The sequence below is a fragment of the Pteropus alecto genome, unplaced genomic scaffold (assembly GCF_000325575.1).
Source record: "Pteropus alecto unplaced genomic scaffold, ASM32557v1 scaffold185, whole genome shotgun sequence".
NCBI lineage: Eukaryota > Metazoa > Chordata > Mammalia > Chiroptera > Pteropodidae > Pteropus > Pteropus alecto.
Genome location: NW_006438088.1, coordinates 3,063,481 through 3,079,991, shown reverse-complemented (window position 1 = coordinate 3,079,991; position 16,511 = coordinate 3,063,481). Strand labels below are relative to the sequence as shown.

General features: G+C 35.5%; 1 protein-coding gene across 2 annotated transcripts in view; it reads right to left on the bottom strand.

The window, feature by feature from the left end:
* Positions 1-386: 386 nt before the first annotated feature.
* FBXO30 (F-box protein 30) overlaps positions 387-16,511 on the bottom strand; it is a 16,525-nt gene continuing 400 nt past the window's right edge. The window contains exons 2-4 of one of the 2 annotated variants that reach the window (XM_015592146.2): positions 15,477-15,480; positions 6,633-8,685; positions 387-2,536 (exon numbers count right to left, since the gene is read on the bottom strand). In XM_015592146.2, the coding sequence (XP_015447632.1) occupies positions 2,333-2,536; positions 6,633-8,669 (2,241 nt within the window). In that variant the 5' untranslated portion in view covers positions 8,670-8,685; positions 15,477-15,480 and the 3' untranslated portion in view covers positions 387-2,332. Of the gene's footprint in view, positions 2,537-6,632; positions 8,686-15,476; positions 15,481-15,635; positions 15,698-16,511 lie in introns of those variants that run through there. The other variant, XM_006915345.3, reaches the window with a different exon arrangement.

Here is a 16,511-nt window from a genome sequence, read left to right as displayed (position 1 = left end):
CTTGCTGGTTAGCAAATACTAAGGAATCAAAGACTTCTCAAATAACAATTTACTTGGAGGACATACAAACCTTTTCATGCTTTAAAGGCTAGATACATTATTCCCATTACAAAATAATATTGCCAGAAACTCTTCAGCCTTTCGATATCCCTAGAGGGGACTACTTTCAAGAAGACACTAAGGAGGCACAGAAAGCTATCTAATGAGTTTTCCATATTAAAAAAGAAGATTAGTGCTTACCAGTAAAACAGGAGAGCAACTATCAACAAGCAACTCCTACAACATGCAGAAATCCGCTCTATAGAAACAATATGATTGTGTTTGGAATCTGTCAAATAAGTATTAAAATTTTATTTAAATGAAAGTTTTTAAGTTACTGAGCCATATAAAGGGAAAATATTAATTTTATTAGAATTTGAACGAATGTTGCACAAAGAACACATTTTAACAAAACAGTATGGTGGCATAACAAACAAACAAACAAACAGCCAAAGATGTGTAAAAGAAATATAAGGTGGAAAAATGTTAAGTACCTCATGATCCAGTATAGAAACAAGAAATCTAAACTTAAAAACCAAGGATTTTAAAACGCACAACCATAAAACAAGAAGTTAATGTTTGTGCTATCCTAACCAGACACATTCTTCAGCAAAACTTTATAAAGCAGAGTTCTGTTTTACAGTATTTGATATCTTATTTCGAACTTCTTCGTAGAAAGAGGCTGCTTATGTAATTCAATCTCACAGTTGAAAAAGAAAGTTTAAGCACTGAGAAATAAGTAGTCTACTAATTAAAATGACAGGTGAGGCAAAACAATTGATTAGTCTTCAGTGCTATATTTTCAACTGTCTAAGGAGTTGATTCAACCAAAACAAGTCTTAAGCAGTTCAGAATTCTTTCCTAATGCCCAAGGAACGCCTCTGCCTAGCCTGATTGCCATATATGGGAATCAAGAACCTAGTAACAAAAGAGCACTCTCGGGGACAAATGTAGGAAGAGAAGAAAAAACAGAGTTTTGCTATTTTATAACAAAATAACTTGTCACCATTTCAGATCACCAAATGCCAGAAAGTAGTTAAAACAAATTATTTAAGTACACGTCCCTATCTTTGCAATTTATTTCTAAATACTGATATATTCATTTTTTTTAAACGGACCACATCAGGTTAATAATAGTATTAATCAACTCGAAAACTATAATAAAATAGTTCAAGAATAGGCTTTTGAATATTTTTCTGTCATACCTTAATCTTTACTCAAAGATGTAATTCTTACTTTTTTGGCAGAGAAGTCATAGGAAATTAATCTGGAAATATTTTAAAGAGATTGTCAACCATGAAGTTTCTGCATCTCAAGATTGTCATCTTACAAAGATATCAAATTTCACATTTTTAAATGTCTTAAAACATAGTTGTGATTATAAACACCAAAAGGCAAAAATTTTAAATGCTTATGACAAAAAGTTAAGCCCTTTGCATTCTGAATAGTTGAAATTTATTCACGCAATATGCCCAATTCAGACTTAAAATGAGGTATATTTTCTTCTCCACAAATATCAAATACCTAGCAAATAATATCATGAACAGATTCAAATGAAAATAAATTCACAGGCTTTTTGTTTGTTTTTGCTTTAACCTGTCACATTGCCATGAGTCTTTGGACGTGGAGTCTAACAAAATAGAAAGTTGCATATGGACACTCTCTAAATGAATACATAGGGTGAAAACATCTTTGTGAATTATTTTTAAAACACGATAAATGTCATTACCAAATAACCATGATTTTAAATATTATGTAAGTATATATTGGAGATCATCTAAGTATCAACAACTGTATAATTTGTATAAGGGGAGCACTAGAAAATAAAATCTTTATAATGCTCTTAAGCAGGGCATAAGCAACTGAATTTTTTAATCTGAAAAACCTATCCTGCAAAAATCTGAATCAAAGTTTTGCTTTTTGAATGCATGGGTTGCAACCCAGAGAAAACATGAGGAATATACTGTTTGGTCAGGATCTTGTTAGTTAAAGAAGCAAAAAATTTAAGAACCAAAATATGCACACCATTAAAAATACTAATTCTGAAAATTGTGTAGCTAAAAATTAAATCACCCTGTCCAGCAAGTTCCAAATATTTCACACGTTTCAAACATTAAGGCAACTTTTTCCAACTAAACAGTACTTTATAAAAATATATGTCACTTCAAAACATTATATACATAGTGACAATAAATTTAGCTAGTTGTAATCTTTAATACATTAATAAAGTGTCACATATTACAAAGAAATTATACTAGGTGCTTGCATGTATGTGCAAGTGGAGCTGCAGTTTTTAAAGTACAGGTTTTAAAACTGAGCGAAGTGAACGTCCTTCTTTCGTGAGTTCTCTCGTCACACACATACATGGCAGTGGGATGGCTTCCTCCCGTTTCTCTACAATATTGTAACTGCATTTCTTCAAGTGGTCAGCCATGCTTAGGATGTCAGCAAATTTCCAGTCATTAACAGAACAAAATGCGGTACTGAATCGCCATACCTAAAAGAAAATTCTACTTTAGATTTAAACAAGTCAACTTACAGGCACAGGTATCAAAACATACTGACTGCATACATTTCTCTCGTTAGAGAAATATCCAATCTAGAGCTTCGAATAGTTAGCCTACATAACTGAAAAGTAGTAAATCCATTTGTTTATCAAATATTTATAAATTACTTCTTTGAAATTATGACTTCGATAAATGTAATAACCAAAAGGACAAAAACCAACTTTAAAAATTACATCCAAACTGGCTTCCTAAGCAGTTTTTTAAAAAGCCATAAGCTCATGAATTCAGAACTTCCTAAAATAACCTCATGAATTCAGAACTACTTCATAAAATACACATTAATAAGTGTTAATAATCAAAAAAAGACAAAAACCAACATTAAATATTACATCCAAATTGGCTTATTTTTAAGCAGTTTTTTAAAGTCATAAGACCATGAATTCAGAACTACTTCCTAAAATAATCCGTATTGCACACTATTCTTTCATCCTATCCAACTGGCTATATATAGAACTATCCGTAGTCTGGAGATACTGAAAATACAACTGTTATTTTCTCTCCAAGTTTTTCTCCCATTCCTATTACACTATATGAAGCACACTAAAAAAAATTCTAGAATACTGTGCCAAACGACCTTATCTTTCTACTACTTACAAGTACTAAAAGTACTTAGTTATATTAAAGAATACAGGGGCTTCGACTTGTTAAGAAAGGTTCTGAAAACTTATATAGAAAGGACTTTTTTAAAATGAATCTTATTTTACTCCATATCATTGTAAAATGCATTTCTGGGCAAAATATTCACTTGCTATCCCTGTTTATATGCCTGCTGGTAAGAAATGTAGACTACTAACCCTCTACCCACTCAGCAGCTCTAAGCCCTGAATCAGTATCTTCTTAGTCTAGCAATGCCTGTTGTGGCTCCTTCACATCTTTACAGTTCAAAATATAAAGCTACCTGAACAGAGGTAATAAGCATAAATGGAGCAGGACAGACCTGGATAACAAGCATGAATGGGACAGGACAGGCCTGGGCATCCCAGCTATGCTCATCCACAAGTAAATGCCTGGGGGAACACGGAGTATACGCTAAAACAGCAGACACTCCAGAATGTGGCCGTAGATTTGAGGGAAGCCCTCAGTACTCACTAGAACTTCTCAGGAAAGGATGGCAATGACTTCCGGGGTGGCCAGATGTTTTCAGAATTGTGTGAACACAATTACTTTTCAGCTGGCAACAGAAGTCACCATTGCTCAGCAATGGGGCACTCACTCACTATCTTCCTGAGGGTCGTATTCATTACCATGGATAGAGTCATTTACCAGAAATCAGTGAAGGTCTAGAGAGTAGCTACCAAGAGGCACTATAGATTATAATTCCCCACACCCACGAAAGTACGGGAAAATTCAGAGTTCTTCTTAAGCTTCGGCAGAACTAGGTAGCTGAAAGATTCAATAGTGGCAGACAGCCTCCCTACTTCCACATAGAGCCTGGTGAAGCAAACTCAGGAAAAAATGGATGGCTCCCACCTCTTGATGACAAGGTTTCTTAGTAATGGACCAATTTTGCATTCAAGTATCAAGTTTTTACTTAGTGCCTGCTATATGGCAGGTGCTATGCTAGGCAGCAGATATTGTGGCTCCTAGAGAATCTCACTCATCAAGGAACTTACAGTCTAATAAAAGAAACTGACAACGTATCAATAAATTTCAAAACAGCATTGTGAGCACTTTAGTAGGGATGCATATAATGGGGTACCACATGAACAAAGCACAGTGAACCTCCCTGAACACTTCACGGTCGGTTTCCAGAAGTCAAGATATGAAGAGTAAGCAGGATATAGAAACGAGATGAAGATCACATGCTTCAAAGTGAGGTTCCCTAGGCTTGAATCCATAGGGTAGATGGACAAGTTACTGAACTGCTCTAAACCTCAATTTCTTTATCCATAAAATAGGAATTAAATAAATCAACAAAAGTAAAATACTTATTACTTATTACCACATTATCGTATTACAAGTGCTCAAATGTAGGTATTAGGGTCAGCATACTCAAAGGCCTTAAGGCAAGAAAGAAAACATCAGGTAATACAGTCAATAATACTGTACTAACTATGTATGGTGTCGAATGGGTGCTAGACTTATCAAAGTGATTACTTCGAAACTTTAGCATCTAATCACTGTTGTACACTTGAAACAAATACAATATTGTATGTCAACTGTAATTGAAAAATAAAAAATTATTTTAAAAATATCGGACAACTGTAAATAACAACATGATTGGAATATAAAGTGACAAGAGTCAACTGAAGAGGTTAAGTAAGGACAAAATTATAAAAAGCCTTAAATGTATCATCAGGGAGTCAGTCTCTATCCCAGAATGGACAAACATTTTTAAAGTTTTTAAGCACTGCGGTGAAAGAACTGTATTTAAGAAAGTATCTGTCCCTCTAGCTCTTATACAGGGAATAGCTGAACAAGGACACAACTGGAAGCAGAAACCCAGTGGGGCAACTGCAGAACTCCAGGGGAGAACTAAAGATGGGACTGAATAGGGAATGGCAGTGGAAATGGTGACGCAAACCTGACAGGTAGGAAGAAGGGAGACTCAATACGACTTTGTGATTACTTAGATGTGGGAAAAAAGGGGGAGAGGGAGTCAATACTAACTCCAAAGTTTAAGCAATATGATAGAAGATAATGCCACTTTCTGAGATCAAGAGAGGTAGAGAAGTGGAGTAGTTTGGACATGTTGAGCATGATGAAGCTGTGAGATAATATAGTGGAGATGTCCAGTACATGCTTGTATATACTGGTCTGGAGTTCAAAGGAGAAAATGGCCAGCATACAGATGTGTGAGAAATCTGTATAAATGACAGCAGTTTAAACTCCAAAAGTAGGTAAGGTTTTCTGCAGGAACAGAACTTCAGAAAATATATCCCCTCACAGGTCATTACTGGTGGGCAAGGACAAAAAAGAGGCCACACTCAGAATGTGCCATCTCAAATGGAATATATCGAATGATCTGGAAAATAAAATACACACATGTACACATGTATACGCAGCAAGTAAACTTTCTGCTACCAGAATTCTCTTTTGGGAAAAAAAAAAAAAAAACCCATAAAATAATGAGTGTGTTCATTGATTGGCCAAAGCCTCAGAACACAGAAGGAGATGTAGAACTCAAAAACGGGAGCAATGAGTGGAAGAAAAACTTAAGGGTGGTAAAAACAAAGTAGTCAAAAGTTTGAGCTTATTAATTTTCTTCCACTTTATAAAAGGCAAAGTTTCATATTATAAATGTTCTAAAATGAAAAATAACTTCTAGTTTCTATTGGATAGAGCCTCAAACAGAAGCTGGGCAAAAAGCAGGCTGTCACAGGAGGAAAACAGTGGCGCTGGAACTGGTGCCCAGCTCTGCCCAAATCTCCAGCTCAAGCTTCCAGTAAGCAACGCTCTCTCTTATTGTACTAAACCCAGGGTCCCCACCAACAATATCAAACCCTACTGCCCTCTTCTTATCTCACTTCAACCTAATACATAGGCACATCCACCTATTTATGTCCTCTATACCCCAAATACTCCACTGGCACTTAACAGTACCAGTAGTTGTAACTTTTTCTCATCTCTCCCTATTTAAGTCCTACCTGAAACAAGCAAATCCTAAGAAAGAAAATGCTAAGAATTGAAAGAAACTGCCAATTATAAGCAGTAAAACACCTTCTTCTTGCTTCCCCCACTGTCCTACGGTGAAAATGTTCCAGATGGAGCCCAAATTAGAAGGTGGTTAACATGGCTTCTAAGGGAGTTGTTACAGAACTGAATGAGTACAGAACTGCTCAACTGAAAAAAATAGAAGTGGCCTCTGCCATATTAGATTAGAATCTAGTTCTAGGATATCTTCAGTAAATATGTAATTATGACAAACAATTCTAACTATCCCAGTTTTTCATTAATTATCATTATAAAAAGTTTGTTGTCATATTGTTTTAAGGATGGTCAATTTTGAAAGATACAATTAATTCAGCAACATTATTAAATGCTTATTATATGCCAAGGGGTTGATACAATTAAGATTAAACTAACCTTTTCTTTTATCTGCCATGATGAATTTCCTTCTGGATACTTCCTTTTCCCCCACTGTAGTATGACCATTCCACGAGACTGAAGCAGACTGCCACATACATCCCTCATTAACTTGGATACACATGAGAGCTGGCATAGACTGAAGCCATCAAGAAAGCCTGCAATATGTTGCAGAACCTCAAAAGGAAGACTACTTAGATGGTCGCTATGTAATCCCAACACACAATTTCTAGCAGGCTCTGCTAACACTGTGGATACGCATGGCTGAACTCCAAATGACCGCAAATGGCGGTCGTGTATAATCTTTGCTCCTTGTGTTGATGGACAAAATCTACGCTGAGAGTAAGTACAACCATAATAGGCTAAAGGACACCTCTGTTCCATCCAGCCATTGAGTCCAGCATGAATATCACCATGTACATTCTTAAAATGGGATGAAAATTCTCTTCTTCTAAATAACTGTCCACAAACAAATGTAAACATTGAACGCTGCTTGGGTTGGTACCTAGCGACACATTCCAAAACTAAATCCAGCCCAAGTGTCTGGAAGGGACTTGGATTTGAAAGCTGTGGGTTGGCATGATCACAAGCTGAAGCTGAAGCTATTTCCCCAACCATTGTATTTGTAGCTAAAATTGCAGATGGAAGCGAAAAAGTCTGAGTCCCAAAGTCAACGTGATAAACATCGACCATGCGACTATCAGATATACCCCTCCCACCTGGAGAATCTCCTAGACAAAACAGTAATGCTGCTGTGATTAGATCTATTCCTTGGAGGCCCATTGGATCTTCTGCTACTTCCAAATCTGATGTATCTACTGCTTTATCTTCCTTTGGTTTAGACCAACATGAATTAGAAAGAAATTTGAACGAAGGAGGATGACTGAAAGATAAGACATCCACGTTCTTCAAGTCCCCTAAGTCTACTTTTCGCCAACATAATTCTTCATCCTCATCATCTGGCATGAAGATATGCTGAACTGTGCCATTAGGCAAAGCATTAGATGGTATTACTTCCCTAAGTTGTGCTGCTACCGAAAGTGAACTGGAAGGTTTTGAAGTGCCATCTGATGCTACACATTCTCCATTTGTTAAGTTACTTTGTTTTGAATCACTATGTGAATTCTGATTCTGGTCTATGACCTGTGTACATAAATTTTCCAAAGGAAAGCCATTACAAAGAGCAGAAGTGCCATAAGCACTGCTATTCAAGTCACATAATAAATCACTTGAACCATTTTGTTCAGGCTGGGCATTTTGGCTTGTATTGTTATGGTCAATTCCACCTACTGCTCCAATCTCATCCTCATGAAGATAGTCCTGGTCTTTCAAGTTTCTATTCTGTAAGCTTTCTCTGGCATTTTGCTCTTCGTTCGTTTCATCTGGGGAATCAGAGAGACCTGTACTTAACATGCCAATGTCTCTTGTGGCTGTATTCAGGATATCTAAAGCAGCAGCCAAACTTCTGGTTGTTTCTACAGTAGCTTGATAAAGTGCACCATAAGATTCTTCATCAACAGACACTAAACCATTAGCATGTGGTATCTCTGGGATATCTGATTTAACTGATATTTGTTCTCTAGGTGCTGATACTTTATCAGTCGCTTTTGACATCATGGTGGCTACTTTGAGAGATTCCAAGAGCATCCTCTGGTCTTGAAGGGCCAGTGCCATATCTAATTGTGCCACTTCATCAACATCTCTGCTTAGATTCTCATACGATTTCCGGTCTGCATAACTAACTGGCCATCGGTTCCATTCCATAGTGCAGCACACCACACTTGCAGGACATGTTTCTAGATGTTCAGCAACTTTATTTCGAGCCATTATAAATGGACATCCAAAGTCACTATTTAAGCAAGGCACTCGTTCAAATGGACATAACAGTCGATGCTCATCAGCTTTACAAGAATGGAAGACTGCTCCGCAAACCAATGGGCAACCAATCAAATCACAAGAAATCCCAGGCTCCGGTCTGGTCATACACCGTCTACTGACACAATTCACGCAGTGTGGATGCTGCAGCTCTTCCTCCATAATGGCCCGTCCAGCTCTAGTTGTTGAAATGGAAAAAAAATAAGAAGTTAGGCAAAAAAAGGTCAATTTAAAAAAATTGTTTAATAATAAAAATCAAATCTTGAAGGTACACTGGCTTATCTTAGAATGAAATATATAAACATATTTGACAAGTTTACATATAAACAATCCGTCTTGAAACAACTTAGACAATTCAGAACAATTCAGTATTTCAACTAAAATGTCTAAAAGTTCATTTTTATATGCCATATAACAATATGCTTAAAAGGCCAAAAGTTTCCCAATATAATACTTAAATTCTAGTATACTATGTAACATATAAGTTAATGCCAAAAACAAGTTAATGAATGTTTAACTTTTAAATTTCAGAATGCTTTAGCTTTTACCTTCTTAATTTCAACTAAACTGATTTTCAAGCAAGCACCTCAAATTGTAGAGATCTCATCATATTCCAAGAGAATAATCTGAATTAGACATTTTCTCTTTATTCTCTCTAAATATATGAATTTAAGATTTCATCTATTGACCGCTCCTTCTAAAATGCCGTAATATATTTCACAACAACTCAACAGAGTAAACCTTAAAAAATACAGAGGATTTTCCCAGAAAATATAATTTCTAGCTCCAGTTCTATGGCTATAAGAAAATCACTTATGTCTCAGGGCCAGTTTCCATTCACTCGTTAAACATCTATTTATTGTTTAACTATCAATACCAGACAGCACGTCTGATGTGGCAATATAAAGATTAGTAAGACACAGTTCTTCCTCTGAAGGAGCTACAGCAGGAGGTCAGAGACAGTAAAAATCACGTCACCTTATGATGTGATCAATACGACAGAAGTAAAACGGTAATACAGAGAAGATAATAATCAGTACTGGTAGAGCTAGAGAAGAATTCATAGTAGTCTTGAAAGATAAGAATCCTAAGGAGGGTAGGGAAGGGGAGGCATTCAACGCTGAAATAACAACATAAGCAAACACAGCAAAGCAAGAATGGGCAAGAGATGTTCGGGGAACTTCAAGTTTCCTAGTGCTGCTGGATCACTATGTGAAATGCAAGGCAGCTGTGAGAGATGAGGCAAATCATGAAGAATGTACTGTATGCTACTCCAAGGAGTTCAAACTTTAATTGGAAATCGCTGAGGATTTTAAACAGAGAAACAGTATCTATAAAATAACATGAGGGGATTGCAGATACCTAATGGTCTTTCCTGCTTTTATCAACAAAAGTGTCATATAAAACTAAGGAAAAGCATCAGCACAATATATTTCTATTTAATTATTGGGCCTATTCAATGTCTTTTTTCCCCCCCATAACATTCAACTTCTTTATTGGCTTGTTCCTACTAGCAGTAAAAACTTTAAAAAGACTATTTTATCTTTACCTAAATAATAAAGTAATATCTCCTTTTGGCTATTCTTTTTTCCTATCCAGTCAAGCTTTCAGAAGGAAAAAAAAAAAATCAAAAAGCCCTTCTAACCTCCCATACTCTTCTCTAATCCAGCTTTTATTTTTTTACCACCACTCATTAAAACTGTGCTCTCAGACCCTCAGTGCTAAATCCAAAGGGCATTTTTTCCAGACCCACCTTCCTCAGTCATTATATCATATTGTTGCCTAATTCCTCCTTTTTTGAACTATTATCTTTCCTTCGTTTTTATGATGTCACATTTTCCTGGTTTTCCTCCTGCCTCTTTGGTTATTCCTTAAACTTTTCTTCTAAAATATTCTTCTTCAGGGATCCATGTCATTTCTTGGTCATTCTATACATTCTCTCCCTGCGTGTTCTCAATTTCTCAAAAGATTCAGTTATCACCAATATGCTAAAACTCATCTATACCTCCTGCCCAGATCCCTCTTCCAAACTTCAGATCTCTCTACAGCTAATTATTTTTTATACATCTCTACTTACATTTGGCACAGGCAACTCACCTCGACAAACACTGTAGTTAAATTATATCACAGTAGATAATAATTTTCTGGATTAGATACTGATTAGCCTATTTTCTTTACTTCAGTGCACAGAAGAGTGATAGCTCTGACCTATTTTTACATAAATTCTTAGTTCCAGGTGGCTAATGTAAACTAATTACTCCTCAAATTGCAACTTCTTTTTCTCCAGTCCAGGTTTGATTTTCCTCAAACTAAAATAAAATCTATCAATTATTGCTAGAGCTTTTGTTGATTAAGTAGAAAAGTTACGAGTTGATAGTATGGTACTTAATGATGCTAGGGGTGACAGGGAGGCATGCATTTATCAACAAAACTGTATTTTTAAATTTTGTTCAAAAATTGCAAATGAGTTAAATATACTTACCCTACAAATTTTATAGGTAAAAACAGACCTATAAATTAAATATAGACATGCTAAAAGAGCCCTAATAGAAGAAATGACAGACTAGCCATAACATTTGTAAATTAAGCAGAAATTCAAAAAGAAACTTTATTAAGAATCAAGACATTTTTTAGTGAGTGATTAGATTGTGAAAACAGCTGTAGCTTTCTTATTTTGCAACCAGACTGAGTTCACCTCACATGCTGAAGGTTATAAACTTGACTGTTACTAAGAGAGAAACCTAAAAATACAAGCAGTTCCAACACAACTGACCACTGCTCTCGGTACTTGTAGGAACAGTTTATGTTATGTACACATCACATGACCACACCAGACAGAACACATCTCAAAAAAGTCACTTAATTCAAAAGCGTTTAAAATAGTAACTGCTACAAACAACTGAGTTAAATGCAAAACAGCAACAACTCTGAAAGGCAGAAGTAGAAAGCTGTCAAGCTTCAAAATAAATAGCATCTTGCATACTATTCCACTCTGAATAAGAAAAATGTTAAAATATAAAAAGCATCCACAGTAATGAGTCCAAAATGTATATTACTTATTGAAGTAGCCTTACAGAGGAAAAAAAGGGAACATTAATTATATCTCTATTTTGTCCTTCTTTACATTATATCATGTCACTTAGTATCACAATCTTTCTAACAACTCATAGGAAACTGAGGTTCAGAAAGGCAAAGATACTTGCCCAAGGTCATCTACCTAGTAAGTGGCAGAGCTAGGATTTAAACCTATATCTGATCAATGCACTTGGACAATACCAGATATGTCTACTTATAAAAGTTGGAGAAAATAAAGCAGACTTCGGTTACTGATAATCCAATTTTAAGATGTTATTTGAGGAATGGAGATTATACAACTTTGCTTGTAGTTTATTCTAACACAATCACCCCTATGGTCAAGAAAAACTTTGTTGGTCCTTTCTAATTATAATAGCACTTTACTTTCCTTTGTATATTAAGTGTTTTAAATTATTTTAAAAACTAACTTACATATATAATGCTTATATAAACATACAGCATATAAACTTAACAATTCTCAAAATAGCTATACAAAGAAAGAATCAAGTTTAATTCCATTTTACTATTAAATATATTAAGAAGTAAGAAAATGCACTAGACAATATCGAAACAGTAGTCTGGGGATACAACCCTCAGTTTCAGAACTTAAAAAGTCCAGATCTATCCTCTTTCTAAACAAGATCACTATTATCAAATTAAATATGCCTCTATAAAGTATTTCATATTGGTCTTAAATCCAATGAAATGGTTTAAAATGTCAATCGCCCATTTATCAGCTGGACAGTGACACAGCAGGCCCAGTAGAAAACATGTTGCTAAAATTGAGCTTCAAGTTCAAGATGAGCTAAATTTAAAACTTCTCAATATTAAGTTTAAATAAAAAAACTTTCTAGAAAAAGAATCTTAACATTACAAACATCTGGAAAAAGTTTCATCAGAATAGAAAATATCTGTACATGATTAAATGCTTTACAGTAGTTTCAATTTTCTCTAACAGAAATTCTTGGCCAACTCATACTCTGTGGCTGATACACAATCCATAAAAATAGTTTTAAGACATGGCATTTTCCCATACAATGAAATGAGGCCTTGTTATTTAAGGCTATTTCTAGACTTAGGAGATGGTCCTTGAAAAAAAACATTTCTTTATTTTTCCAAATTCATTAAAATACATAAGGCAATAAATAAATAAAATATTGCAAATTAGCACAATTTTAAAATATGCTAAGTACAGTCGCCCAAAGTACTCAACACAGTTTGCTGCCTCAGGCTGTTCTTAAGGCCTGCTTCTGCGAGAGAGAGAGAGAGAGAGAGAGAGAGAGAGAGAGAGAGAGAGAGAGAGAGAGAGAGAGAGGGGCAGACACACACAGACACACAGACACACACACAGACACACACACACAGACACACACACACACACCCCCTCTTTTTCTCCCCAACTGCTGCCTCAAATCTTTGTTACAGCTTAAATGTTACCTTCCCACATACCCATACCCAAAGGCAAGGTATAGGTCTTATATTATACTACATGCTCACTACACATTGCATTTTTCCTTGGTAACACTAGTTGCAACTCTAAGTAAATCATTACCCTGTTTAATATCTAGCTCCACAGGAAAACTAAAGCTCCATGAAAGAGGCAGGACCATCTTTGTCTCAATTAGTCTTGTGTTCCCAATATTCAAAAATGTGTCTCACAGCCTCGCTTATCTTAAAAACATGAATAAATGAATTATAATACAAGAAATAACCTAATAGGTTCCAAAACAAAATGAGATTCTCGATTTCATAAAACTACACACTTCATGAAAAGATATAACTTTATAGATCTAGTATGACAATCAAACTATCAAAATTATCTCACTGTACTAGCTATAAAAAGTCAATAGTGCGCAAACATTTATTAAGCACTTCAGTCATATGTTCCAGGTATTATATATTAAAATTAATTATCCTCAAAAAAGTAAATCAATGGGAAAAATAAATCAAAGAAAGTTAATTTCAATCTTCCATTGTTTTTAAATCTTAAAAAATAATAGTAATAAAATGCACAGAAGGAAACATTTACCTGTATACTGTTCCACTATTTTGATGCCCTAATCAACCCTGCAGTCTGGTTACTGGTTACTGAATATAGAGGCGTCAGGTTCAAAAAGAAAAGCAAAGGCAGAGATGTCTACACACGTACAGATGCCTGAGTAGGTACAGGGTAAGGAAAAGCTCAAAAAAGGATGTGGTATCAGCCTACTGCTTAATATTACAATTAATATGGTAGTTGATGGACTAAAATTTGAATTAAACAAGAAAACACTGCTTCAATGTAAGGCGAGACAGAACTATAGACAGACCTGTTCTCTTAGTTAACCATTACAAGTAAGTCTATGACTAAAATTTCAAATTTAGTAATTATTTATGATCTCCTCCACATCAAATCTCATCCTTCTTGTACAGTTGAAAGTACAACTACATGGTGAATTACAAACACTTGCTTGCCGATTTGCTGATCAGGTGCACTCAGTTTCAAAAACTGTATTAAATCTATAACTTCAGTTGGACATCTTATTTCACTGGTTTAAAAAATGGGCTGGGGATAACTAGACAAGATTGAAAATACAATATCATTAAACTGCCAACTCAAAGCACATACCCTCCTAATGAGTCCAAAATAGCTAAATAGGTTACACTGTATACATTCTTTTATTAAATTCTGGTTTGATAGAATGATGACCTATGGAATTTTTTTCAGGGTTTTAGCCTTCCAGTTATATGACCAAAATATACATCTTTCATTTCTAAATATGGTCATGAGTAGCTTATTCCAAAGTGAAAGTTCTAACTACTTGCCATGTTCTCTACTAAATAAGCAAACGAAATTATTAACCTTACATCAGAAATTAAAATAATAAATACTAATAAATATTTAATACTTAGACCAAAACCTATTTGAGTAGTTTATTACAATGGGCAGCACGGCAAAAGGGAGTGGGCTTCCAAGGAATCTCATTTTGTGATCTTGAGACAATTACTCTACTGTGAAAACAACCAAGAACTCTACAAAGGTTGGTTACTATTATGTGTGTCCAGTAGGACACAAACAGGTTTTCCTCATAAAACAAATGTACTTCACTTTACACAACAGCTATATTTACATACACGTAGCTTTATGTATAATTATTTTTTATATCAGGTCATTTATACTTACAAGCTTATTGAAAGCAATCATATGAGGAACAATCTAATGTTAACATTATCCATTCTTATAAAAAAAGATACACCATTTTTGTAAAAGATTTCCACAGGATGGATTTTAATTCAGGCATGCTTACCCATGTTTAACTATCTAGCTACCTACAATGCAAAAACCACTAGTCCAAGGCCAATCTCACCTACTTCATCAAACCAAATTTGAAATTAATGTGTTATAGCCTTTTGACTGAAGACTTCAACGTCAAATAATTCTATGAATACAAAGTCATTTCAGAGCATATGCTAACTTCTTTTAATGAAACTGGCAGTCATAGGAACTCAGTTAAAAGATTTATCCAAAACCATAGAGAGTAGCATAAGGCTTATGCCATTAAAAGTCACATTTTCGTAACATTTTACGTCAAATAGTAAACACACATTAGCCAATGCCTATTTTAGAGATCTTAAAGTACCTCCCTAACCACATACATTATCTCAAAATATGTATTATTGCTCTTTAATGATATATTAGGACACTTTGTATTTAAAAAAAAAAAAGTCTTCAGTGCTGGACATGGAGAAATACTGGATTGAAATTAAATACCTAGTACACTTGAAATGCAGAAAAGTTTGCCTATATTGGAAACTTCAGTTCTCTGCTAACGTTCACAAAACTCCACCCACTCACATTTCCAGAATCACTAAAAAAGCCATGTCACCGCATTAAAGTACCAGATAAAACCAAACCGGCAACTTAAAAAGTTTGCAAAACACCATGTTATCCCCAATTAAACTTCTGATGTTAGAAACAGTGACTAAGCATGAAGTACAGTGATTCAGCGAAAATCTCGTATTGATTGAAAAATCGAACCCTTAGAAAAATCCTAAAGATATATTTTAACCTACCTACTCTTTTCCTTTTGCCGCGTCAACAACTGGTTTGCTTTGGAAAACCTTGACAAATATGAGCATATGCAAAAATCTGTTAATATAATTTACTGAAGGGCACAGCACAGTACTGAAATGTAGCAAACAGAAATTAAAGCTTAGAAAGTATGGGTTTTTGTATTTAAAGAGTTTTAAGTTGACTTTCATTGGTATCAGAATGCCCATAAACAGCTTTATCTTGGATCCGAGTCAACAAAGCAATTATGGAATAAAAGGTCAATTTCTTCCCAAGCATCTTCTATCTGAAACGTAGGACGTGGCTCAGAAAGAAAAACTAGAGCGGGGCAGAGGGGAATGCAGTACTAGAACCATGGTAAACACACTGTTCTGCCAGTCTCTGCTCTCCCAAATGCACACGTTAAAAACATACTCGAAGGAGACTACTTTGAATTCAATATGCACTCTAAGGCCCCCTTCCAAGCAATGCACTTCAACGGGACAGGACACATAACCTGGAAATGGTCAAACTCCTCAGATCTATAACATCAGGAAGTTTCCCTTTAACAAGGACGGAGGCTAAGAAAGACTAGGAGCCTCTCACTTCCATGAATGGAAAAGTTACTAACTTCACTCATCCCGTGAAGACAGTTTGATGATGCCTCTCGGTCTCACTTTAACCCGTTTGTTCCCCCAAAGAACTCAAGTTTCCAAAAGGCAAAAAGAAAGAGTGGCCGGGTTTTCGAGGTTCTTTGGGTCTTTGGGTTTTCTAAGTTTAGCTCCTGCTTCTTCCCTCCCAACGCATCAACGCGCAAGGCGGGGTGACTCGGGGTCGGTCCTCGGGGTGTGGGTCGCCATTTGCTGACCGCCTCCAAGGCCGGGCGGCCGGGTGGGCGG